The 27,238-nt window shown below is 47.0% G+C and overlaps 5 protein-coding genes across 5 annotated transcripts; 4 read left to right on the top strand and 1 right to left on the bottom strand.

The window, feature by feature from the left end:
• Positions 1 to 1,462: 1,462 nt before the first annotated feature.
• Positions 1,463 to 2,984, top strand: PFLUO_LOCUS4157 (uncharacterized protein; the record flags this gene model as incomplete). Its single annotated transcript, XM_073781479.1, has 2 exons — positions 1,463 to 1,499; positions 1,552 to 2,984. The coding sequence occupies 2 exons, from the start codon at positions 1,463 to 1,465 to the stop codon at positions 2,982 to 2,984; spliced, it is 1,470 nt and encodes a 489-aa protein (XP_073638229.1).
• A 5,343-nt stretch (positions 2,985 to 8,327) lies between these two features.
• Positions 8,328 to 9,970, top strand: PFLUO_LOCUS4156 (uncharacterized protein; the record flags this gene model as incomplete). Its single annotated transcript, XM_073781477.1, has 2 exons — positions 8,328 to 9,317; positions 9,362 to 9,970. 2 exons carry the CDS (start codon positions 8,328 to 8,330, stop codon positions 9,968 to 9,970), a joined length of 1,599 nt encoding a protein of 532 aa, XP_073638228.1.
• A 2,479-nt stretch (positions 9,971 to 12,449) lies between these two features.
• On the top strand, positions 12,450 to 16,070 carry PFLUO_LOCUS4155 (Histidine kinase osmosensor; the record flags this gene model as incomplete). Its single annotated transcript, XM_073781476.1, has 7 exons — positions 12,450 to 12,533; positions 12,592 to 12,626; positions 12,679 to 13,245; positions 13,315 to 15,567; positions 15,623 to 15,746; positions 15,799 to 15,938; positions 16,004 to 16,070. The coding sequence occupies 7 exons, from the start codon at positions 12,450 to 12,452 to the stop codon at positions 16,068 to 16,070; spliced, it is 3,270 nt and encodes a 1,089-aa protein (XP_073638227.1).
• A 974-nt stretch (positions 16,071 to 17,044) lies between these two features.
• PFLUO_LOCUS4154 (uncharacterized protein) lies at positions 17,045 to 18,380 on the top strand (the record flags this gene model as incomplete). The annotated part of the gene is made up of 4 exons (XM_073781475.1): positions 17,045 to 17,069; positions 17,134 to 17,154; positions 17,216 to 17,390; positions 17,459 to 18,380. 4 exons carry the CDS (start codon positions 17,045 to 17,047, stop codon positions 18,378 to 18,380), a joined length of 1,143 nt encoding a protein of 380 aa, XP_073638226.1.
• Positions 18,381 to 19,423: 1,043 nt separating this feature from the next.
• On the bottom strand, positions 19,424 to 20,761 carry PFLUO_LOCUS4153 (uncharacterized protein; the record flags this gene model as incomplete). The annotated part of the gene is made up of 4 exons (XM_073781474.1): positions 19,424 to 19,435; positions 19,491 to 20,190; positions 20,257 to 20,657; positions 20,717 to 20,761. The coding sequence occupies 4 exons, from the start codon at positions 20,759 to 20,761 to the stop codon at positions 19,424 to 19,426; spliced, it is 1,158 nt and encodes a 385-aa protein (XP_073638225.1).
• Between the last annotated feature and the right edge of the window lie 6,477 nt (positions 20,762 to 27,238).

The following is a 27,238-nucleotide window of genomic DNA, read 5'->3' as shown; positions in this document are numbered from 1 at the left end:
TGTATTAAGCATAACTGGAATTACTACGAAGAAGATCCTGATTAATACTTCGATGTCCTCCTTGAATAGAGTATCAGTATCGTCGGTTCAAAAGAAGAGCATGTCTGGTACATCGCCAGGACGCAGATGTTCAGCCATATACTGGTGGTGTGGGGTACACCGCATAGGCCACGCCTGCTGCTGGTCCGGGTCCCGAGCCCTGGCGTTATGTGGTAGCAGGATTTCAGAGGAACGTAGGAGATCGTGAAGGCACCAGGACCTGTGAGTGACTGTGCAAGTGGTCTGGACATGTCGCTTGTAGATCTCTGAATGGACCTCACGCTCAGCGTAGCGCTTGCCCACCCGCCGGTCGAGTGGCTCCGCGTCCTCGGCCCTGTACTCGATGAGGTCGGCCAGTTAAAATTTGACCCAGGAGCTCGTGCGTGCGTCGAGAAGGCATGATCAAATGACAGTCCTAAATCTAGCAGCTGCTGGCAAGATCACTCAAATATGATAACTGGACTACTGCAAAGCTGGAGTAATTAAATAAAAGTCGTAAAAATCGTAGGTGTCGATCTGAGAGGTAGACTTAAACCGACTCCTAGCCGAAAGACCCATCCCGTCGTGTGGCCCACCCCAAAATACCGTATTACTAGTATATTTTCATCCGACATACCGATCCAGAAATATCACTATTTTGGAATTACGTAATTAAGAGAGGTCGAAATACGACAAAAAGAAGTCCATTTCTAGGCTTGAAAAAAATCCGGTTCTACTTTCTGCCTTAGAATGTATCATAGTAGTAATTAATTACGCGCTAAATTAAAAAGGCTAGCGTATGTAGTAGAGGGGGGCGGGTGGGAGGGGGGGGGGGGGGGGGGGGTGGGGGGAGATGTTTTAGTACTGAGGGGTGTGTTTTTAACACAACCCTATTTTAATCAGAAATTTTATTCAATTCGTGATTACATTCTATGTAAGGACATTAGATAGTCTAGATTTAACAACAGAAACACTCCTCACATCAATCTGTCTAAAAAGCGGACATATGTAAACAATGTCATTATTATAAGCCTTACAACTAAGTGCCTTTGACATGTCCTGAATTGCCTAGTTATAAAGACAAAGCCTATATCACAAGAGAGGTTTATCCTAGTAGAGCTTGCTAATGAAAACGAATGATAGTGCGGAACTAGCCTTTCTAGCATTAGGGTTTTGTGAGGAAGCATATAAATGCCCGAAATAATGATCCCTGTGAAGACCTGAAGGGACAGGCAAGGATCACATGACCTTATTTGCATTGTTTGCCTCTTTCCTATATTTAGGTTAATAACCAAAATCAGAAGGCGGTAGTCAATTGGTGAGCAACAGGAAGTGGACCGGTATCGGGGCATCGATCGGCGGGAAGAAAGTCACCCTCGGTAAACCACCACCAGCTTGGTTCGGAGATCTTGGACTCGAGTAAGCCAGATCCCAGAATGACCGCATGGAAACTGGGACGCATGATCAAGCGGTGACGAAGGGTTAGTTATTTGGCCCACCAAAGCAAACCAACTTCATTAACGAGTACACCAGACTGCCGTGTCTGCAATCGGAGGCGTATCAAGTGTGATCGCACAGTCCCATCATGCCGCAAATGTGACATCAAGGGTGTTGAATGTCCCGGCTACGGCCCTCGCATTCGCTGGACCAATGCGGCCGCTATTCGTGGTCGATATAAGGGGCTGGGGACTCTTGCTACATTTGGAGCAGCCAGGCAATCGACAACTACCACAACTCCGGTCGATCTGCAAGCAAGCGAGATTGATCAATCATTCAATGACCGGGCAAATCATTCGAGCGTCGAACTACTTACCCGATCCTTGCCTGAACACATTGTCGATCGCCTGCTCCACCACTATTCCACCTCCATTGCACCGTTGATGGTATGGCTCGATTCCGAGCACAATCCATATAAGCGTCTTGTGGTGCCGTTATCAGAAACGCATGCTGTGTTGCGGCTAGCACTTCTCGCTATCTCTGCAGCACACATCCAACATGAGCTGAAACTCGAGGCTACATTTGCACACTCTGCTGGGCAAAATGCCGTCATCATGATTACTGATAGAGTCCGACAGTTCATAGAGATGAGCGAAGATGGCCGGCGGGCTGAGATTCTAGACGGTAACAGAGAGATTGAAGCAATACTTGCCGCCATCCTTACTCTCTCAAATCACTCACTCCTGAAATCTGAGATTTTCCCCGCTCAATCTCATCGACATGCGGCAAGAGTCCTCATCAATACCTTATCACTCAGCAGGGCCTCTGACGATGAACTGACAATTTTTCTGCGGAACCAGTTGGCAACTTATGACATTCTCGCATGCACTACTCTGTTTAGTCATAGACATGTTGAGCATGTGACTCTACCGGTCCAAGGGCAAGATGTTCCGTTTGGGAGGTTTCTCGAAATCATTCAACGGATCACAATCTGCTCATTTCAGCACCTGAACGATGTGCAGCCAACGGACACACTGTCACTCCTGGACCTAGAGACAGAGTTTGAACTTTCACACGGATTGACGCTGATGGCGGCAGGCCCATTAATGACCGGGTCGGCTAAGCAGCCATCGCCGTCGGATTTTGTACGAGTTTCCCAACTATACCATCATGCAAGAATGGTCTATGCTTGTGGTCGTCTTTGTATCACCGATAAGGTTACTATCAATCAGCTTGAAAAAGAACATTCCACAAAATTGTTCCACGCCCTTAGGCACATAGAGAATGTGGATGTCTGTCTCCAAAACTTCCCATGGCCGATTCTTATCGCGGGGACTGCAACTCATGAAGACCCGGAGCGGAGAAAGATTGTCCGTTCCCTTTGTGAAAAGATCTTTACCGACACTCGATTTGAGCACTACGCCATTCTTTCGACCTTTCTCGAGGAGCTTTGGCAAGGATCGAATCAAGATTGGTGCCTTCTGGCACGCCAATGGGAAGAGCGCGGCCAACCAATTATCGCTGTTTGATTATTTGTCTAATTAGCCGACGGCCATATAAATTTTGATCCTCAAAGAGCCCTTTTCATATTCGTGTCAATAAACAAGAATACACTAATATGTACAACTATGTACAACACGGTATCGCCATCAGAAACGAGGTAGGTACGAATTGCGAGTCTGATCGCGATGACAGACAATGTATTTCTTTTCTTGTACAATTAAATATAATCAAATCATCACTTTCCCTCTGTCACTGACGACCAAGCCTTAATATATCCTGCTTCGGGAGAGCTATCCACCGTGCCAGGCACCTGGCTGTCGATGATGACGAGGGGTTTTGATCGCATATAATGCTTTCGGGCGGTAGTGACCCAAGAAATAGCAGCGAAAATGAACACCGCTCCCAAAATGGCAATGGCCCAGTTCATGTTAGCAATGTCGTTCACCACAGGCAGATACTGGGGGAAAACATATAGGATCACAACAATTGTACTCCATAGTAAACTTGCCGCGTTGACCGTATATCCCCAAAAGTTTCCAAGATTTAATGTTTTTCTTCCTGGAGGGAGCAGTTTGTCGCGCCCCCTGAACATAACGCACGCGATTGGAATCAAGTATGACACCTGAAGTGCGACACCACCGCCAGAGAGAATAGCATAGAACGCGAGATTGGATCCGATCTCAAGAAGTCCAATAAACACGTTGACGACGAAGAAAGCAATCAAGGCGCGGATGGGGATGTTGAATCGCGGGTCAACAGGAGCGAGATATTTAGAGCCAGGAAATGCATGCTCTGTGGCCATTTTCCAGATCATCCGGGCACTTGCCGTGGATTGGTTGACAATGATCAAGTACTTTGTTTAAAGAGATGTTAGTAGAGCTATCAACACTCAATAGCAGGAAGCCGCTTACGTTCAGTCCCATCATGATAATTGCGCAGAAAACTCCACCTCCATAAACGGACCCTGTCACATCCATGAACCAGGATAGGTAACTCGACAGATATTCAAGGCGTGACTTCCAGTCAGGACCGACAGTAAAGCACATGATCACAGCAGAGACCCAAGCCGAAACTCCAGCCCAGACCATCGACCAGATCATGACACGCGGGCCGTCTCGGGAAGGGTTTTTCATTTCTTCGGCCACTAATAAATATCAGTACAGGAGCATGATCTGACTCTGATAAAGGAACCCACAGTGCATCACGGCATCTGTACCGTATAGACCGTACAGTGGCGTATAGAAGCTCAGGACAAAGACCCAGGGGTCATTACTCCAGCCAGTTGTATTGATGAACTCGGCGAAGACAAATTTTGCCGTGGTCTTGGGGGCCATGACTAAGAAAACAATGACCCAGATAAGAAAAGATCCAAGATTGAACGCGGCGCCAACCTTCTGGAGTACTGGTTGATACTTTGACCCGGCAAAAACCCCAGTGGTGAAGGGCAAAATCAGGAATCCGCAATACAGTAGGAATGTCATGTATGGCTGGTGCAAAATGCGTGTTAAAAAGAATGTTTCTCATGTTTTTTGGTTGGTAGGCATACCTTCCAGGTTACTTCAGGATGCGTAATCTCAACAAATGTGGATACAATTTCGGCGCTGTTCAAAGCACATCCTGCGGCCACTGATACTTCGCCTACCAAAATACACCATCCGACGGTATAGGACAAAAAGTAGCGGTATTTATCGGGGGCGACCATCTATGGGACGTTAATTTTTGAGATCTTCTTTCGAATCGAAGCTTGCACCTGAGTGTAAAATTGCTGTCCTCCAGCACTGGGCCACAGGGCACAATATTCCGCTAGTGAAGTCATGACAAGAAGCTGTCCAATAGCAACCGCAGCGCTGCATAGTACTTAGTACTGATAGTTCTTTCGCGTGGATAATCTGGATAACCTTACGTGCCCCACAGGAATGATGCTGGTCCGCCGAGGGTAAAAACATAGTAATATAGAACAATGTTGCAGCTCCAAGAGCAAAGGATCGTGGTTTGATATGCCATCACTGCTGGTGTTACGATCCAGTCGTCACTGAATATGCACCTGATGACTTACAGCTCCAGAAGGTATGTGTTCGCTTGAGGCCTTGGTCATTGTCGGTTGCAGAGGGCTCGTGCTGCGGTTCGGGGGGGGGCATGGCTCTGACTAGAGCTTCCCGAGGGAATAACGCGTTGAGACATTTCTACTTGTGGTGTTGCACAGGCGCTTCGGCATGGAAAATCGCAACTGGGAATAGTTGCTAGGTGCTGTCGGAGACGGCTATGAGGACCAGGGGCATTCGATGAAATATAGGTAAACTCGGGATCGAGCTCATATCAATTCCTCCGCGACGAAGGGGTCGCCTCCAGAGGTGATAATAGAATACCCAAACTTTTACTAAATCAGTAGACAGAGATGGTGGGGTTTATGAATTTATGAATGGGCAAATGCGATTTGCTGGGATCACCAACGCCTTTTTTTCCTAGCCGGGGTTATCGCGCTAGTGTATCGGCCCTCCCAGTTATACCCATTTTGAGGTAAGCGTGGTCTCGGGTCGGCGTCGAAAAATTTTCGAACGAAAGCCACAAGAGAATTAAACACTGAAGTCAATATAAAGGGGCACAGTGTAGGGAGTGGGTGTGGATAAAGCGCATTGTTGAGTTTGACCATCATTTGATTAGTTACGCTGCGGTTCAGTGTGAGCCTTGGCTTCTCCTAATTACTGCCGTTTAAGGAATCTGATTACCCCACTTAGCTAGCGATAAGACCATAGGGGTGGTAAGCTTTCGGCTTAACAGGAGTCGGTTATGAAGATGAATAGCAAACTTTTGCACTAATCCTGATCCCGATAAGGGAAGGAGTTGCTACCAAAGCTTATCAATCAAACCCGGAGATTTAAGACGCTTTCTTATACCCTTCGCTTAGATCACTACTCGAATGGCTTGGATATTTTGGTTTGAGTACAACAAGCGCAGATTCGTTCCATTACCAGCCTAGACAGACATCGACATGCGTTCAACTCCATCAGAAAGACTCCATGGTCTCTCTTCATCTCAACACAAGGAATTGTTTTCTAATGTGTCCGACATAATAAACAAGCCCAGTTTTAAAGAAGAAATTGCTCAGCACCTGTCCGAAGCAGTCCGCATCCCCACTGAGGTTGGCGATGGAATGGGCTACGTGGGTGAAGACTCTCGGTGGGAAATTTTCTACCAGTTCTCCAAGTGGCTCCGAGATACATATCCATCGCTGTGAGCGAGGTTCAATAAGCACGGGTTATGGCTTTAAGTTAACATTGTATTATAGGTTCACTGAGCTCAAACACGCTGTGATCAATGAACATGCGCATATTTTCACATGGGAGGGCTCCGACCAAAATCTCAAGCCCTTGCTCCTGATGGCACATTCAGACGTGGTGCCCGTGACTACTTGGACCACGGAAAGGTGGACACACGAGCCCTTCTCTGGCCACTACGATGGGAAATATATTTGGGGTCGGGGCTCCGAAGACGACAAGGCTAATGTCGTGGCCATATTGTCGACTTTGGACCTTCTTCTGGCCTCTGGATTCCAGCCTTCACGGACAATCATCATGGCGCTGGGATTCGATGAGGAAGGTGGCGCTGAGAAAAGCTATGGCGCTAGATGTTTGGCTGAAGAGATACTCCGGCAATATGGCAAGGATGGGATCGAACTAATAGTAAGTTGAAAAAAATTGCGATCAACTATGGCTACTAATTGTTCTCTTCCGTTAGTTCGATGAAGGCATGGCTAGTGTGGAAGAAAGACACGGCAGAGAGTTCGCCTTGCCCGCCACTTCAGAAAAAGGGTATCTGGACGTTACCATGAGAGTCGATACTCCGGGAGGGCTCTCTCAAGAGCCCCCAGACCATACAGGCAGTGCGCTTTTATACCCACGAGGTTAAATCTAAACGAATTCTCACTTTGGAATAGTCGGCTTTCTTGCCCAGGCAGTCCAGATAATTGAAGACAATCCTTTCACTCCCACGGTCTCGAAGAACAATCCTGGCCTGGTTTCCCACCAACATATCTCTCAATATTGCAGTGAAGCCTCTGAACATTCAGCAGGTGCTTCCATGCATAAGTCTTCTGATGAATGCTTCAAACATATTTTCCAGTCAAACGATCTGCGATCGTTAATTCAGACTAGCACTGCAGTTACCGTCATACACGGAGGAGACAAAGGTATGACTCTCGGTTTACGACCAAGGCATAGACTAATCTAAGTATAGTAAACTCACTTCCAGAGTCATCCCACGCTATGGTCAATCATCGAATCGCCCCTCATGATTCGGTGCGCATCGTGAAAGACCACTACATTTGCCTTTTGTGCCCTTGGGCCGAGAAACACCGGCTTGCAGTTCACGGATTCGGTGAGGTTCTGTCTGAGCCGGAGAACCCCACTGGCATACTGACCCTGACTTCCGAGTACGATCTTGACCCATCGCCAATTTCGGATTCAAGCGATCCTCGATTTGAGTTACTTGCTGGCACAATACGGGGAGTGTTCGGGGAGCATACCATTGTATGTCCAACGATCTTATTAGGGAACACGGACACTCGATACTACTGGGATTTGACCAATCAGATCTACCGAATGAGTCCGTGGAGAGCGAGCCATGATCCCCGGGGTACGAGAATGCATACTGTGGATGAGAGGATGCCCATTGACGGACTCATGGAAGGCGTTAACTTTTATCATTCATTCATTCTGAATGTTGATGAATATCGGCGCTAGAGAAACTTCTTCGCTTGGTTTCAGAACTGGGTTAGAAGATATGTGGGGGATAGTTTTCTGTCGGAGTGGAATTCCCACTAGTAATTTACTAGGATCCATCTCCCGCATCCTGATCACCTGATCTGATCCATGGAATCCAGGCGTCCAGCGCAATTTCCACATTCCGGCAGTTTTTCCCGCTTTCTGCCCCCTATAAACATAGGATAGTAGATAGACTGAATACCCTCGTTTTCATCATTGTCCGAATCAGACTATTTGGTAGGATTACTAGTGACTACGCTTATTTTGCATTTCCACATTTTCACATGGGGCTGGGGCCTGGCTTTGAGTTTATTACTAGCCCAACCTGGTATCTCCATGTCGATGACATTGTAACTTTTTTTTTGTCTTTTCACGTTTTGTATATTGAAAGGAGATATACTGAAAACATTACTAAAGTACAAGATTAGAAAGCTATACGCTCTAGAAATATTCATGAATGACGCAGGTGTAAGAGATTCAAAGACCCGTAATTTGCGACAAACTTGGAAAATCTTCCAATGACGTCGGCTCTGATTATAGTGTGTTTTTATTAATTGGGGAAATTTCACCTTTCTTTTTTTCCGCTAAGAATTGTAAACACTTGAGAAAATGAGGTCTACCATTTTGTGTGCCTTTGTACAGGCTTCTCTTCTCTCGTTTGCCTCTGCTTCTCCCGCTCCAACTGCTTTCGCCAATGCTGCCCCGGCCGATCCCGTCATTACAGCTTCCCCGGTCCAGCATAATCCTTCTCCGGTCGTTGCCCGAGACATCTTGAGCGACGTAGAATCCGATGTCGATAACGTGCTTTCGGGACTTGGGTCGGACCTACCCTCATGGGTCGCGTCGGGAGTGCCCAATTTCTTCCAGGGTTTCCCCACCGGAGACGCAGTTGCGAGCTCCCTCGGTTTGAACGACGATGATTTGGCAGCGCTACCAACCAATGTGTTGAACATTGACCCTTACGCCAATTGGACCAATTCGGGCTGGAACGTTCGGTTCCATGGAAATGTCTACAAACAGCCAAATACGTCTGTCTCAACCTTGAACAAGCTTGCCGATGTCTTCCTGGTCAACACGAGTATATCGGACCTTCCAAAGTCCCAGGCAGATCAGGCGCGTAACCTGACAGCTGAGATCTTTGTTGTTCAGCAACCAGAAGTTGCTGTGAACACGATCCGTCTTCAGCCTGCAGCTGGCCAGGGATCAAGCGGACAACCAGGTGGCGGTGGCTCATCTAACACGACTGGTGGCACCCAGGATGTTACTTTGCCCTACAACACAACCGTCGAAGGTGACTTCGACACCTTTGTGCCAATCGCTAGTAAGGGCCTCACCGCAGGAAATGAGACCTCAGCAATCCAGAGACTTGATGTTCATGTCAAGGACGCAACCATTGGAAATAGCACTGCATATCTTGTACCTCCTGCTGGAATTACCATTGTCTCCGACATTGACGATATCCTGCGTGTCACCAAGATCTACGAGCCGGAGCAAGGATTGATCAATTCTTTCGCTCGTCCGTTCACAGCTTGGGAGAACATGCCTGCCATTTACCGCAACTGGTCTACCAGCCTACCAGACCTGCATTTCCACTATCTTGTAAGTCCCTTTTATTTACCCGCTGTTGTTCTCAAGACTAACAGTCGCCTGAGACTACCACTCCCGAGCAAATCACGAGGAACTACATGGAGTTCATTTACGCCAACTACCCTGGCGGCTCCTTCGACACACGCCCTCTTAACTTCAGCGACGTCTCTGCCACCCTCTCGATCCGCAAGTTCTTGTTAGAAAAGGTCTTCGAAACCTTCCCTGAACGCAAGTTTATCCTGGTGGCAGACACCAGCAACAGTGATGTCATGCGCGACTACCCTGAAATGGCAACCGAATTTCCTGGACAGGTCCAGTGCATATTACTCCGCAACACCTCCGCAACCGATTCGGGCGATGAATTTCCATATGACACATCTGGATTCAAGGACCTCAACCAGTCAAATTACATGTTCTTTGTGCACGCGGATGACCTGACCAACTTGGATCTCGCGAATGGAGACTGTTACAACAAGTCTATCCCCCAGAATCTGACATTTAGCTACCAGGGGCTACCAGGTGGCTTGGGAGCTACCCCAACATCAGTCAATGGTTCTGCAAATCACACTGGAGCTGCGAGTGGACTATTGAATGAGTCGGCCAGTGCAAAAAGCCTTGTGGCTTTGATCGCGGCGATGGCTACGGCCACTTTTATGTTCTTATAGAATCATGCAGACACGATTAATGTTATGTACATCCAGGAGGATCTATAATCAGCTGAGACATCTATCACCAAGCCTTCACATAAAACAGATAGTGCATAACTAAAGAAATGAAGTTGCGGTGATTTGTTCAACTAGAAAGCCATAAACATATGGTCCTAGAGGAGGCCGTTGTCCTGATTGAGCATAAAGTTAGGTGTTCTTATATAGCAAAAGTTGGGAATTAGGTCACCCTATTCTACAATTCCAAACCCCGCCGACCCCTTCGACTAGCCCTCGACCGCCCGCCGCGAACCACCGAGGGTTAGGGGAGCGGGCGGGCGGGTAAAATTTCCATTAGGCCGAATTTCTAGTAGACTATGGAGGGCTTTCACCAGCGAGAGCGGGGAGGGCCAGACTACTAGGGGGCGGGTACATCCTTGCTAATCAACCTTTGATATAGTTCCAACTGAATCGAAGCCTTTCCACCCACCTCATACATGGCCCCCGCTATTGCTCCCGACAAGCGATTGCCCTGCCATCAGTCTCAATTAGCGATGGAAACAAGAATCTTACCCCTTGCGTGCCCCGCCCTCAGTTTCTTAAACGTAGCAACGGCTTCTTCTTTGGGGAAATTTCGTCCACAACGACTTTCAGCTTGCCCTCTTCTGCCCAACCAAGCAAATTCGATAGAGCCCCGGATTCTGCCTTGAAGAAGAGGAACTCAAACTTCCGCTTCCCGCCATCGAGGAACGCGGGCAAGAGCGCTATCCTGAGCAGGACACAGGTGTCGCTCCATGTGGGCGCGCCGACGAGCACGTAGCGCCCGCCCTTCTTGACGTCCTTGCCCGCCACGTCGAGAACGAGATCAAAATTGTCCTTGCCCTCGCCCTCGGTCAGGGCCTCGATGGACTGGGCTAACCCTAACACTCCGAGCGTTCCCAAGTTCGACGACTAATTCGCCACCAAATACAATGAATCGTCTAAGTAAGCCTAATACTTAGCTGGTTGAGCATCTTGTACATCAAGATAAACTTTCTCAGCAAACACAGAAGTATATTCAACGGAGTATGGATGCAAGTACACTTCTCGCTTAGCGCCTCGCGCTCTGGGAAGCAGATCTAGAGAAACCTCGGTCGCACAAAGCTATTGTAAAAAAATAGACGAGCTATTCTTGAAGCAGGCCCGCTAGCACTCTGCCAGTTAATGCAAACCGGAAGACCGTGAAATGAATTGAGAAGGATCCTAAGACGGCACTTCAATCGGCTGCGCAGTATGCCAAGGCGCTGGATGCTGAACTCAAGCACAAATCGCAAGGGATTCAGAAGAAGCTTTTCGCGAAGCTAAATTAATAGCCCGGCAAGGTGAAAATGTGAAAATGCGTCTTTTCATTTAGATAGCCGCGGAGTTATTAGGTAGTGTGTATTTAAAATATAATAGAATAGTGGAATCGGTCAAATTGAGACCGTGCGACATCCCATAATTGATATGCAATCACGAATTGATTCAAATCTCTAGTTAAATTCAATCTCGGAATGTCCAATAATTTGAGGGCAAAATAATCAATAATAAACTAATACAACAAAAGGAGATAGGCGGCGTGAGTACCATTTTTGACAGAATCTTCAACTGAGGTGACAAATTCAACTGATTGGGACGGCTGGTTACTTTCTTTAAACCGCTGAAATTTTGACTGTGTCAAGTTGTTTAGTGTGAAACGCCTGCGGGCCTTCGGGACTGACCTGCCTCGGCATCACCCATATTTATTCACTGTTTCTTTCGTCTTTACCCTCTCTTTATCCTCTTGATTTAATAATTGATTTCATAAATAATTACTATAGCCAATCAACTACGAAATCTGAGTCTTCAAAGAGCGAGCAATGCCACTGAAGTTCATTGCGGCCAATCGTGGGAGTGAGCCGGTCGGCAATTTTCACCCTAGCCCTGGGGGAATTGCAAAGCCAACAGTTTCCGCCCAGAAAATGACCATAAAGACACATAAAAAACCAGCGACACTGGATAAAAACAGGCTAATGGCACATTCAGTCCCGGCTTTGCCTTATTTCGCCTTCGCGGACACCGTTTGGTACCTTTTAGCATGTTTTCCATGCGCTGTCGCCCGCCACTCGATGCATCTAGCCCTGTCTAGATCTCGTTCGATTCCCCTTATGTCTTACGCGCCAACCCCGAGTTCCATCTCATTTGGTTCCATTTTGTTCCATTTTGTTATTTCTCTTCATGACTTGAGATCGTTTCGGAAACTCCAAAACCTTGAAAGAGGAAATTAGGAGGCTATAGTCATTGCGAAACTTATGTAGGAGTTACACGGTTTTGTGATCCTTGTTCCTTCTGAGCGCGCTGACTTGGCAATGAATCAGGCATGCATCTCAGACTGTTTTCTAGGCCGGTGGATTCATCTGGCTTGAACCGCTCTGTCTAGGAATTTTTATCAGACCAGGAGGGTTTTGTGCTCTTATAGTCCTGGTCGCATGGCCGTGACCGGATGCGCATTCCAATTGCCGTGCAGCTGGGGGTGCTAGTGCTGCTGTCGGCTATCTTGGGCATCGCTGCACTTGCGATTGCAACTGTCAGCTCTCACTTTTCCCTGTGATCCGATAGATCGACTAACGGGTTGCATCACTAAGTGGTTCACTACCTATGATTTTGTAGTGGGGATCGAGTACGTGATGGTCGGCTCTTCACGTTCTGACTAGGCGCTAACCCAACGACAGATCACAGAGCCTCGAACTGGTTGCGACCATCAAGGCCAGTCAGATCGCCTCCAACCTGAACCTCCTCGAAACGACTAGCAAGACCATCGCGACAAGAATACTCATCCAGTCAGCTTTAAACCGATACTATGCGGGAAACACATCGGATTCGAACTGGGTGGATTCCATCGCCGACGTGCAATCGGCATTGGGGACTCGAGGGGACTTGAGTCTATATCAGGCAATAATCTATTCGGAGAACGGACAAGGTGGCGTCGAAACATTACTCAACGTCACCAGCGATACCGTTCCGGGCATCACCCTTCCGTATGTGGCTGAGAATGGCAGTTCGGTGATGCTGGGAGATGATGGCCTTGGCTATCCTCCTTCGCTGTATCCAAACCTGACATATGTAACTACGGGCGATAACGGTTCTATTACCGCATATCCCTTTAGCGATTTTCCACTTGGTTTGAATGCCGCGCTGCTTTTGGGCCCCTTGAAAGTCAACTCCTCCTTCTCGCTCCTTTCCTTGACCGTGCCTATTGTTAATAACACATCGGACTCTGATCTCCTGGGATATATGACGTGAGTAGCTGATTTACTGTTGAGGATCGTCCAGAGGGTTGAAGCGTTGTATATACTAACAACATCCAGTGTGGTCGCGAGCGCCGCCAACCTACAGAGCGTTGTGAGTTCACGAGATGGGCTCGGGAACAGCGCACAGGTTCTCCTCATTGGCCCTTATCGGCCAGAAAACACCTTCGCTTCCACTAGTCAACCCGCAACAGCCACGTCCGCGCCCGACGCAGCAGCCCTTGCTCAAGCACAAGTGCATTATATCTTCGAGCCCACTCCGCTGCCTACTCAAGTTAATAGACACACTGGCGTATTAACGAATACACCATTTGTCCTCTCTTCATACCCGATGGCGCTCAAAGTCATGGCCCAGCCATATAATGACGCGACCAAATCAATCAGCCAGCTGTCAACCTTAAACGAAAAAGGGTTTGATGTTGCTGTAGGCGCCGTCCGTCCTCAAAACTCACTTGTAGAGTGGATTCTTCTCGTGGAGGAAACCCACTCTGAAGCATTCGCACCTGTTGTCCGACTTCGCAAGATTATTCTTGCTTGTGTCTTTGGCACCGCAGGCGCGATCATCATCATGGTTCCTCTCTTGACCCACTTGGCTGTTGCTCCTATTCGGAGGCTGCGTGAAGCCGCAAAGAAATCAGTCGAGGCCGAGGTTGCGTCTCCTCCGACCCGAGAGTTACAGAGAGCCGGACGAGAAACCGAAGATGTTCAAACGGAGACAGTCAAAGCTATCGAGGAGCGTATGAACGAGAAAGGGTCGCCTGCCATGTGGGTAAATCGCCTCCGACTCCCGCTGGCAAGACTCAACAGCTCTGCCTGCAGTGGCAGGGTCCCGACTTCTCGTAGTTTCCAAATTCCAGGCAGGGTCAAGGAGCAAAAGCATTGGGTGACAGACGAGCTCACGGAACTCACCAAAACATTCAATGAGATGTCGGACGAGTTGACCATTCAATATAACCGACTAGAGGAGCGGGTAGCCGAGCGGACCCGAGAGCTTGAGAAGGCGAAGCTGGCTGCAGAGACTGCAAATGAAAGCAAGACTCTCTTCATCGCAAACATTTCCCACGAGCTCAAAACTCCCCTCAATGGAATTCTTGGCATGTGCGCGGTATGCATGGGGGAGGACGATCTGTCCCGAATTAAGAAATCACTTCAAGTGGTCTATCAATCAGGCGATCTCTTATTACATCTGTTGAACGATTTGCTCACCTTCAGCAAGAATCAAATCGACCAGGCTATCCAAATCGAAAAAAAAGAGTTCAAAATGTCCGACATCCGATCGCAACTGGCCATCATCTTCCAAAATCAAGTGCATGAGAAGCAAATCGATTTTAGCGTCAAATTCGTTTCCGCTGGGATCACTGAGCCGAGAGGTAATTTGTGCCGTGAGCGATCACTCGACCTGGAACGCCCAAGCTCTAGTTCAGTGCAACCGGGCAGACTGGCCGATATGGTTTTGTGGGGTGATCAACATCGGATTCTCCAAGTGCTCATCAACCTGGTTAGCAACAGTCTCAAGTTCACACCCGAGAAGGGGAAGGTAGAAGTACAGATTCGACTTCTCGGAGAAGCCTTTGGGCTTGATAACCAGGTTGCCCTAAGAGGTTTCTCTCGCAATGACCATCGATTACAACCGCAAACTGCGTCAAGCCTAGGCTCCTATGTTCCAGACACAGCCGGTGAAACTGATAATCATAGTGAATCACAGAGAACCACTCGACCCAACCTTCGTCAAGTCACATTTGAATTCGAGGTCCAGGATAATGGACCAGGTATACCCGCCAACCTACATCGACGGATCTTTGATCCTTTCGTTCAAGGTGACCTAGGGCTGAATCGCAAATACGGCGGAACTGGCCTGGGGCTCAGCATTTGTGCTCAATTGTCCCGTATTATGGGTGGTGATATTTTGCTAGACAGCGAGGAGGGCAAAGGATCTCGTTTCACATTGAGAATTCCGCTGGGCTTTGTCAAAGAGTTGACACCAAGTATGCAGACATCAAGCATTCCAGAGTCCCGAACCCCAAGTGTACTGTCTTTGGAAGATTTCTCCAACACTGTGCGAACGCCTTCGAATCACAGCTCAGTGAGGAACGAGCCCCATGCACATGCTCCAGGATTTGAGAAGTCAGAAATTCAACCACGCTTGGTTGGCCTCAGCCACCCATTCTTCACCCCCACCGTTCCTTCGTCTCCTGCTTCAAATTCGAAGAACATTCCTTCTAGCCAAGGGCCAACCAGCAAGGGGAACGAGTCGAAAAAGGTTCGTGTATTGGTGGCCGAAGACAACACTGTGAACCAGGAAGTCGTGAGACGGTATGTCCCAAGAGCTCATAAGCAAAGAGATAAATTTAATGCTGAATCTAATTAGGATGCTTGCGCTTGAAGAGGTTTACGATGTGACAATTGTCAAAGACGGCCAGGAAGCATATGACACCGTCAAATCCAACATGGAGAAGGGCGAAGTCTTTGATCTTATTTTCATGGACATCCAAGTAAGTTCTTTACGGCGATGTGTGTCGTCATGAATAACTTTAATTATTGTAGATGCCAATTCTTGATGGCCTTGAAAGCACACGCCTTATCCGACAGATGGGCTACTCAGCCCCTATTGTCGCTTTGAGCGCATTCGCAGAAGAAAGCAACATTAAGGACTGCATGGACTCGGGAATGGATATGTTCATAAGGTTAGTAAAGGCAAGCTTATCCATTTTTGATTTAATACTAATTAGAAAAGCAAACCTATTCGCAGGCCTGCATTGAAGCAGGTTCTAAGCAAATTTTCGACGATCATTGAGGAACCTGACACCGGATCTTGATGCATTCATTCCAAACCACATTTGGACTCGGCGTACATAATTCAGTCCATATTCACCTGGACCATACCAACAGGCTATTTACGTTTGTAATAAGTCTGTTTTCTATCTCTTCCATCCCTTGTCCCTATTCCCACCCTAAATTTTTTTATTTTTTTGGGGATTTCTTCTCATTGAATCCAAGCAAGTCAGCTGGGCTGCAATTTAAATGATTGATCGGCGCTTTAGTCTCGCGTAGTTTTCGCTGTACGACGCGGAAGCGATGAACGGTCTTTAGTCAGTCCCTGCCAGTTCTTCGCGCGGTAAATTAAATCATAGTGAAACAGGGCACCCTTATGCAGATTCCTTGACCTACCCGCGCCGAGCACGGCGTTTCGAATAGGCAACCTTGCGTCAGAATTTGGCCCCAAGTTGATGGTTGTGGACAAAGAGCGGCTCCAAAAAGCCAAGGAGAGCTTCTAGAGGTCTTTGACGCGGTTCGCTGCTTTGTCTATAAAAGTAGAGACATTGAAGAAATACACCCACCAATTCGGTACCTACACTGTCAAAATACTCTGAGTCTAGTGCAGTAAATAATTGATGGCTTTATAGAGTGGTAGTTTACTGTCGAGCGGATGGGCGTCGGCTTCCCCACACCGGATCATGGATCAAGATGGCCAAATGAGGCGCCAAGCTGTGCGGTCAGTGGCACTCCGCACAATGAGATCACAGCCTAGCGTCGTGTCTGGCTTCCACTTGTGTAGCGTGCAGAATCTGTCTCGGATTTTTAGACGATTGGCTCACCATCTTTCTGGGCAGTCGCCCGCTGAGATGGATGATCGGAACCTCAATGTTGACAAAGAGGGGTAAAGAGGGGTAGAGACAACCCCCCTACGCCAGGATCCTTCTTAATATTTCCTTTGCCATTTCTTACCTCCGTGCTATATACGGAGACTCTATTTGGTGTCCTTATTGCCGTTCTACGATTTAACTGAATCATGCCTATCCCAACTGAAAATGTCGGTATGTGCTATTGGCTATGAAGACGGACCCCATTAGATAACTCCTCGCTAATTCTAGCTTGTAGGATCGCTTCCACGGCCTCAGGGTGAGTACATACCTAAGACGTGAACAATTTCGTGACAGATTGTCTTATTACTGGCATTTAGTCCTTCAACAGGCCTATGTCGACTATGAAGCTGGAAAAATCACTTTGAAGGACCTCGTCAAAGCCCAGGATGCGGCGGCTAAAGATAGCATCTCGCGCATGGAGCAGACGGGTCAGGAGCTTGTTACAGATGGAGAGCAGAGAGCTAGCAGCTTTGCAACGTATCCCATCACGGAGTAAGTGCCTTAACCTAGGATGTCATTTCCATATATACTTGTATGACCAAAGTGGCTGATTTCAATAGCACCCTCGGCGGAACTGGACTCGTAGCCAACATGAAACCTGACGGCCAATACTTTGCCATATTCGACGACGGTCATCACCGACAGCTCCCACGTCTTGTGAAAGGCCCCTTTAGATACAAGACATTCGCCTACGACAACTTCAAGCTATCCAAGCCGTACGCTACCAAACCCATGAAGCAGGCCGTCATCGCCCCATCCATGATGTACCTAACCTACCCCTTAATCGGGGAAGTTGAGGGCTACCCCAAGAACCAATTCGTCAAGGATTTGGTATCCGAATGCGTCAAAGACATCCGCGGCTGCTTCGCCGCAGGCGCCAAGCGCGTAAGCATTGACTTCACCGAAGGACGACTCGCGGCCAAAAACGATACACGAAACCCCTGGACCGGTGCGCAGCTACTCAAGACGTTTATTGACCTTAACAATCAGGTCCTCGTCAACTTTACCGCTGAGCAGCGAAAAGATATCGGCGTTCATACTTGTCCCGGTGGAGACTGCGACAGCGTACATTCATACGACGTGGATTACCATGAGCTCTTGCCGAGCTTATTTCAAATTAACGCGGGCTATTTCCTGATTCAGCTAGCGAGTGAAAAGGATAAAGAGAAGGTATACAAGGAAATTGGACATACTATCCGCAAGGACGCCGATGGTGTCAAGCAGGTTGCATTTATTGGTGTCGTCAACCCGCTAGACCCGAAGATTGAGACCCCCGAGCAGATTCGAGATGATCTGGTCACAGCATCCAAGTACATTGCCATAGACCAGCTCGGCGCCACCGATGACTGCGGTTTCTCGCCTTTCTCTATCGACGTCAAGCCTAAGCACGGCAGTCCTGATTTCGCGCGCGACATTGCGTTCCAGAAGATTGCTAACAGAATTAAGGGCGTGGAGTTGGCCAGCAAAATTCTGGGCATGTAATGCTCATGCGTAAAGATGACATTTTTATCGAACATTGTGTTTCTTTCGTCTGAATAGTTCATTGAAAAAGTGCCAACGAACGGGCATCGTGACAAGTCCGGCTCAGATTTGAGTATCTGCCGGGCTGTATCAGCAGTATGATAGGCTGCTGAACCGAATTTTTTTTTAGCACAACAGCATCAACTGCTGGTATTGTAGAACTGTTATTTCAACAACTTAGGTCCATACTTCCATAACAAGTTTACGCACATTGTGTGCTGGTGCCGATGTGCTATACTATTATCCGGCTTAACTATAAAATATATATATTCTAGAGTTCTGCCCGGCAGTTTTTCGTACCTTCTCTTTTCTCTATATACCTTAGTATGTGCCCCATCGGACCCCCAGTGGAACGGGGGCGCCGATACGTGACGAGCCGATGGCAACCTGGTCGGTGGGCGGAGGGCCAATCAGCATATGGGGAAATTTCACAGTACCTAGGTTTCTTCGCTACTAAGGTATAGGGTGACCTAATTCCTAAGTTTTGCTATATAGACCCACTGGCTGGGAACAACATAGTACAGAAATGAATAAAATCCTGATCACATAAGTTATGTAATAGTGCAATCAATTAAGTTCATTTTAATGAGGCTAGTTAGCTAAGTTGCAGCGTGAAAACTTATTTGTGGTTATCTGAAATTCCCCATGGCCTCGCGCCGGCAATCGTCAAGTAGTAATCAATCCGGTCACTTGTGTTCTAGAATGAGCCCCCGGTAATTAAAAATGTGTAAAAGTCACTTTTCTGACAAGTCTGTTGAAGTTCCGTTGCTAGAGGCACAAGTTTTCTGCTAATTGGACAGTGATTGCTTGGAATCTTTAGAAGGTTGAATTTAAAGTTCTGAGAGCGACAATAGAAATGCGGGGGAATATGGTTTGAACTCGGACAAGCTCAAACCGAACATGGCTTCAACTGGCAGGAAGCCAGCTGAAGCACTCCTAAGAAAGCTGGAATTGACATTTTCTTTACTCTCCTCGTGAGGAGTAAGGACTGGAAAAGTCCGGATTTATGTCTCAGTCTAGCTCTTCCGTGTCTTAGAACCTCACAGTAAGTTGGTGTTTTCCCCCACTCACGTTGAGAGCAATGTTGGATCCTTTCTTTAAGTCCTTCCCATCTAATGTGACCTGGTAAGAGCTAGTTCCCGTAGCGTGAGGCAGAGTAATTTGACCTATTGTTCCCTGAGGTGTATTCACCCAGACATTAAAGCCGCTTCGGTCGGCTTTTAGCATCCAGCCCGATGAAAACTTCCCTTGTGGAGTCGTAAATCCACCCTCTGCAAACTGCAAATCACCAAATTGGGGCTCTAGGACCCAGCTTCTACCACCGGGTCCATTTGGTCGCAAACCCACAATGTACGAGCCCAATGCATCGATCGGGCCTGTGCTCCAGCCAAGAGCATGGGCTGTGTAGGAGCCATTCTTGCTATAGCTGTCATCTCGGTATCGCCACGATCCATCGATGCGGTAACCTTCAACAAAGGTACTTTCAGTTCCATATGGGCTCTGTAGGTTCCAACCCCAACTTCGTCGGATCAAGTCAAGTGCCCGGGTTGAATGGCCAGCGACAAGATGACCTTTGATCTCGTAGCCTTCAGTGTACATGACAATACTTCCGGGGAGCTCACCACAGTTAGCACCAATAGGTGTCCACTGGGTAGAAAGGTAGTCACTGATATTGGAGGCCTCGGGCGGATCAATAGCGCTCCAGTACAAAGCCATACTGTTGCCGTCCTCGCAATAATTGCTGTGATCTTCCTTCGTATTCCAAAAGGCTCTATTCGAATGTTATTAAAACAGTGGTTCTTCACCCTAGTAAGTACTAGCATTCGAAGCAACATACCCAACATCAGAGTCCCAATTATGCTTTATTATTGCCTGCTTGATTGTGTCGGCTTGCTTCAGCCATTGCGCGCTGATTGTGTCGTTCATCCAATTTGCCATCTGAGCGCCGGTTATCAATGACCCATACAGCAACATATTGCCGTCCGTGGTGTGTCCGGTCGACATGGCAGTGCGGCCCCAGTTGTTACCGCCAGTGACATTCATGAGACCGCTTCTGTCAATCTTTTGAGTAGCAAACGTCATTCCCAGCTTGTAATTATCCCAATTCTCGGTGAGCCAGCTCGTGTCACCGCTGAAGAGCACATAATCGTGTGTCGCGAGTAGAGTAGCCATATGGTAGGTGTCTGAATCAAAGATGTTGATCGGTGGGGGCACCCAGGGTAGCTCTCCTGTTGTCCGCTGTTTTCTCATTAAGTTCGACTAGTTTTATCTTGTTATTCTGGCTCTAGGAAGCTTACCTGAACCTTGTATTGAAGCTCAAGGGATCGCTTCAGCGTACCCATGTCCCCAAGCGAGATCGCAGCTTCAGAGATGTTAAGAAAGAAGCAGCTCAAAGGTGAATAACACAGAATAAAACGTACCACTTCTCAAAGCCATTCCAAAATCAGCTGCCCATACAGCTCTATCACGTTTGTTGCCGGCGCCCAAACCAGGGCCATCAGTGTCCAAGTCGGCATTGTTCTCCCAGCCATAATTCAAGCATGGGTATACGCGGGCCGTGTTGGTTGGCATGATATTTGTCTGAACAGTAAAGGCAGAACCGTACCAGATTCGATTGAGTAGGTCATCACTTAAGTGAAAGTAACCACCATAGGCACGCAGGTTTCCCCAATTCGGATGGAAGGACAAATTGACAGTCATATTTGTGACTGAAATATCCAAGGTAGAATTTGTAAGAGAGTACAAGCTCAAGTATCGGAAGCCTCCGCGCGCTTTGTCATCTGGCACTACGTACTCCTGCAACCTTGGGCTACTGTCTCCAGTCGCGGTGATGATATTGGCGTACAAGGCACCATCATGTCCAGTCCCTCCGTTTGATTCATCCGAAATGTATCCTGTGAAATTGCTGGTTTCGGAGAACGCAATGCCAAGTGACCCGGTGCCATTGGCGACATACTCAATGGTCACAACGCCACCCACTTCAAATCCCCAGTCAAAAATGAATAACGATCCGTTACTATTCAAGCTTGGTATTTTTTGCGGTGGCCAAGTGCCAAGTTCGTTGTGATTGATGTCTAGAATGCGAACAGGGGAAAGCGTCCTAGTTTCTGGTACTAAGTATCCGGCTTCCCACGGGCCTTTGAATGATGCTTGCGCAGGACCGTCGCATGGAGTGTTCCTCCAGCATTCTGCTAACGAAGACGATGTGAAGGCTGCTCCCTATAGCGCACTGAAAAGTCGGATGCTGATCATGGTGTGGGACCGTAGTAGAGCTAAGAGTACAGAACTAAAATAGAGTCACCAAAATGGAACCATGGTTAATAATTGTGAGTGAAAAGGGGTGGAAACAGCCTGCTTTAGTATAAGCATGCACGTACCTCTCAGAATTCCCTGGAGACACAAATTGGTCCAATTCAACTGGGTAGTCCAAATCATGGCTCCATGCTTCCCCATCTTTCTCTGCAGTTGCCCCGCACTCTCGGTGGAGCAATAGACCGATACGAGATTGCACCAGACGCACCACCCCTACATTACATATCGGCTCTCGGCCTGATATGGCCCGAACGTGGGCTTTGAAATTTTGAAGTCCCATATAGTCATCCATTCTTTCTATTCTGTGAGAGTATTGCATATGTAGCTGATAAAGCCGTGAGGTCCACGAGCAGAGGCCTCGTGAATCTACTCCTGCTGGTGAAAAACACCAATTTATTGAGAGCAAGGTCATCTTCTAGGTTTGGTATCCCCATAACTGTTAAGAATATTCGTGAATATCCGTGATTATTTATCCACCGAAATTTTTAGAAACATAATTGTATTCAGTTACAAGGGCCAGTACTAATAGTGTTTTTACATTGAGATAAGGGATGCGAAATATACGTGGCCAGTAAATTTATTGTCAGCGTAAAGGTCGGATATATCTTAAGAAATAAATTTTTTGCGTATAAGAAAGAGTCAGTGCACCTTCCTACAAAACTCACTTACAGGACTTGACTTTATCAATTACGTAGTTTACAATCCCATTATAACAATTAAATATACAGTTGAGATCTCTAATCATGTAGACGAATTTAGAAAATAAGTTCCTATATAAATGCTAAAGAATTCGCTATCTGAATAAATGATTGTATGGTCTTCAGCGGTTACTTTGCGGTTACTTGCGGTTTTTGTGTGGTTACCTTGCGGTTTTTGGTGGTCGTTAGCGGTTAACAGTAAGATAAACATAGATAACCGCACTGCCATATGTCTATATCCAATCAACACGTATTATTTAGGTAATTTATAATTTCTTTTGCTACAGCGTCCAGCCCTGGTCGCGACTTGATTGCTCGTTTCCACTATATGCCATTCTCTGTAAGTTCTCAGTTCCGACACTCTCCCTTTTACATTTACTCTACAAGACGTTGCCTAAAATGGCTTTTTCCCAAGCATCTTATTTCACGAACCAGTTCTCTGAAACTGACTTCCTTCAGTCAGACGACCTACCTATCCTCACAAGTACCCGCTGAACGGTCACCTCGATCGCTCCGTCTGAGAATCACCCATCTTCGCATCCTACATTAGCACCAGCATCACTTCAGCGCGTCGGCCCTCGACTTCAGCAGTTCTGGGTGATCTATGATACTGAGTCTGATATGGATCACTCTCGCTCGAAGTTTGTGGAATGGTGGCTATTGACTGATTTTGGATCAAAGAAAGATACACAAGAGTCAATTAACTAGAGCGGTAAGAAGAAGTCTAGTATTTGGGATAAATTTAGTCAAGTCGCCCACCAGAAGACTGGAGAACCTAAGATCATATGTCAGCGATGTAACACGCTTCTTGTTCATTCCCATTTCCGTCGTGGATGGACTTCTCCGATGAGAACACTTCTTAAAGGTAGTACTTGCCACCCAGGTCTACTAAAGCGAGATATTGATCAGCTTATACAAAACTCAGTAAGCCAAAGTACTCTATATCGGCCTTCTTTCTTAGCTAACTGCTTTACATTAAAGCCACGAACTGTATCAAACCAAGGATTTTCTCAAGACGTTCTTTCCCAGAAACTTCTCCAGCTGATATCTATCGCCCGACTCTCATCTCGTATCCTCGAACGTCTCGAGCTACAAGAACTATGCGGTGTGATACAATTAGCCGATTCCAAGGTCAAACTACCTTCGCCTAGTTTTATACGACGCCAGTTAGACGAGGATATCACATAAGGACAAAGACGTGTACTAGATAGGCTCCCCGAGGGAAGCCAGATTTCAATTGCACTTGATTGCTGGACATCTCCCTTTAGCCAGGCTTTTATGGCCATCACTAGCTACTTTCTTGACTAGGACTGGGAGTATCGTAAGGTGCTTCTTGGATTTGAGCCTCTCCACTGTTCACATACTAGAAGTAGCCTTAGCACAACTGTTATTGAAATCCTTCAGAAGCACAGTATAGCCGACCGGGTATTATCCGTTACTACCGACAATGCGACGAATGATAATACTATGATGTCTAGTATCCAAGATGAAATTCGGGCACAAGGTATTGGCAATGTAGATATCTTTCGGGTTCCATGTCTCGCTCATGTTATTCAGCTTAGTCTGAATCAGCTTCTTGGTAAGATGAGGCGGCCCCAGTGAAAAGCGAGGCCGAAGTGGACTGGTCGCATGAGCGCGCCTACTTGCTGCATTCAAGGCGCTCCAAAAAGGAGATTGTTGATACGTTAAACAAGGTATGAGCTCTATTATAGAATATTTATCTCACTATCGATCAAATAATTCTTGTTCTAGGTCCGGAACCTCGCCAAATTTGTCAATGTAAGTCCACAACGCCGCGAGACCTTTTTAAGCCTTCAGACCGAAGAGCCTCGTCTGATTCCTATCCAAGACGTCCGCACTCGATGAAATTCGACTTTTTAATGCTAAGTCGTGCGAAACGATTGCAATCGACCTTCAATCTATATTGTACAACGCATGAATACCCCCAGTTCCAACTTGACAAAGAAGAATGGCGCCAGATCGAGTATCTACTTTGCATCACAGAGGTCATTCTTTAAATTTACGACAGCCCTCTCGAAATCAAAAGATATCACAGTTCACCTTATCTTTGGAGTGTATAATAAGATTTTCACCCACCTCGAGGCTTTTGAGAAACAAATTATTCGTAAGAAGCTTCCCTGGAAGCAGACCATGCTCCAGGCTCTCCAAGCCGCAAGGAAAAAGCTCTCTGAGTACTATACTGCAACCGAAGATGAGCCTTATGATAACATTTACGCGATTGCAACTATCCTTACTCCATCAAAGAAGCTCCGCTTCTTCACTACTCGGGATTGGCGTGGCGAAATTTTTACGTTCAGCGATATCGTGACTGTTTAGAGAAGGAATTCTGGCGCTACAAGCAGCGATTTTCAGAAAACAACAGGCCTATCGTATTTAAGGGGTTGATAGATCCGCTTGGCGCAGATGATTCAATTGAGATGCTCGTCGACTCGCAGATATCTGTACAACCCGATGCATGTAATTTTGGATGATGGCGATGAGCTCGCACGCTATCTTGCAAAAGGTATGTTTATCAATTTATGTTACTTCGGTTTTGAACGAGCGATGATAATTAAAGAGACGTTGGAAAAGTACACACCTGAGTTCGATTTCTACACTCCCTAGATGGATTTAGACTAGCATAGTAATTAATTACTAGGCCGTATATTTATAAAGGATGTTGATTAGGGTAGCTGGAATATAAGGATTACTATATATAGAAGCTGGAATGTGGGAGGTAGAGAAATTGTACATTCTAGGGGGCTCTTTATTTATTTTCATATTCCTCTTATGTCTTCGCCTATAAGACCTTACTATCGCCTATCGATTTCTCTATCTATAGCGGTTTAGTATTTATAATATAATTGATTCTAGATTAGAGTCATAAGCTTTCCCTATACCCTAAATCCCCTAATCCTCTAGCCCTTTATCATAGAGAAACAACTATCTAAAGTACGGACGATAATTAAGTAAACCCCTACCCTAAAAACCTTAATTTCGAGTTTGTTCTAAGCTATAATCGACTATATCAATAGATTCGTCTAAGCTTTAGGATATGCTATAGGCAAACTACACCCCAACACTAGGTGACGGTAAATCGGGCGCCAAAAATGGCGTTCAAGGTAGCCATTTTTGGCGCCCTTTTTACCAGGATCTTAGTCATCCACAAGTCATGTGATTAGAGTGGACTATGTGCTCTCTGAGCGCTCAGTGAGCGCTCAGGGCTGCTCAGTGATCTGCTCAGCCTTCGCTCAGGGTGCTCAGAGCAGAAGGTCAGAGGTGACGTATGTTCTTTCTATCTCTGATCCGCTTATAGCCGCTCAGTACAAAAATAGCACCGTCATTTTTTTGAGCGCAGGTCTTTCAGAGTCATTTTATTTAGTACTTAAGGGCCTCTCACCCCCCGTCAACCATAGACTTTGCACAGGATGACTCGCCTACAACCGCCATTACCGAATTACTTTAGCAGAATTTTTGCGGGTGACTATCATTACCGTGTTTTATCCATCCAATTCCGTTTTCTTGATCCATCCTCCTTTTCTTCTTGACCTCTGTACCCAACTGCTTCCCAAGGTTATGACTGCCTTACATCCTTATGTTTCCACAAAGCAGAAGAAGCAGACGCCTAGCCCGGAGTATTATCGTCGGCGCCGCCAGCGATTAGAGAAATGCATCATTCAAAAACGGCATGCTGTCTCAACTAAAAACAACATCGGCTACATCAAGAAAAAATGGACTAGGTAGATAACTATAACACATTCATTTTTAACCTTGTATTAACGAAATGCTAGGCATTGTGTCTATCTAGGAGAAGATCCTTTGAAGTTGCTTGAAGCGGCGAGGAAGGAGGACGTCATGATATTTCTGGAATGGATATTGGATAACTCCAGAATAAAAAAGTTCAGCAGCTTGCACGAAAATTGGAGGCTATGGTGTCAGCTCTATCGAAAAGCTGTCGGCCGTAGCCTTCATGCGAAGAGCTGCCAAGATATTAATGATGTGGGTTACTTTTGCTCTCTTATGTCTTAGAAATTCTGACAAGAAGGCGGAAATACACAGAGACGAGGGGTTGTAAAAATTAGATGGATACCAAAGAGGCCCAAGACGAGTTTTATTATTTTCAAGTGGACGAGGAGGTAGCAGCGCGTGCGGCAGAAATTGAGTTTATAATGGCCATAGTTGCCTTAGCGCAGCGGGACGCGGGGCGCGATTTAGCCTCATTCGATGAGGAGACTGTGGGTGGTTCTCGTTTCGTAAACTCGGACGCAGATCATCTAGGGCTGCAATCGTCTGAGCACCTCGTTTTCTTGTCCTTCCAATTTGTTGGCTCTTCTCTCCCTCAAATGGCTCACCTTATGTCAGTGGACCCGTGGTCGTTGATTGGCCAGAGGTTGGAGAAACGCACGCTCATCACATCCAGTGCTTGAGATCACCGGCGCAGTCATCACGTGCCATACTAGAGTGCATCTCGTTTAAGCAGAAATCCGCACAGTGATTTCCACAGGACTGCGTTAGAAGTACAACTTCATTGGCTTGTTCTGTCTCCCGCTTGTTTCTTTACACGTGCCTTGATATGTAACATTGACAGGGTTGGACCTGAGCGGGGTTTCCGGCTCCACCACCCGCCGGTCCGAATACCCACTTCGATCTCAACAAAGCTCCAGCCGAGCTGTCCCTTGGAAGATCAAGTAAGTGCACTGTGCCAAATTTGAGCATGTTAGAGCGGCTATTTTCGTAGCGTGCAACTGGAACTGGCTCGCTCACGTCTAGGCCAGAACACAAGGCGCACTAGAGTATATTAGAAATAGT

The sequence above is a fragment of the Penicillium psychrofluorescens genome, assembly GCF_964197705.1.
Source record: "Penicillium psychrofluorescens genome assembly, chromosome: 3".
Lineage (NCBI taxonomy): Eukaryota > Fungi > Ascomycota > Eurotiomycetes > Eurotiales > Aspergillaceae > Penicillium > Penicillium psychrofluorescens.
Note: the sequence above shows the minus strand (reverse complement) of the source record. Positions and strands in the feature narration are given on the sequence as shown.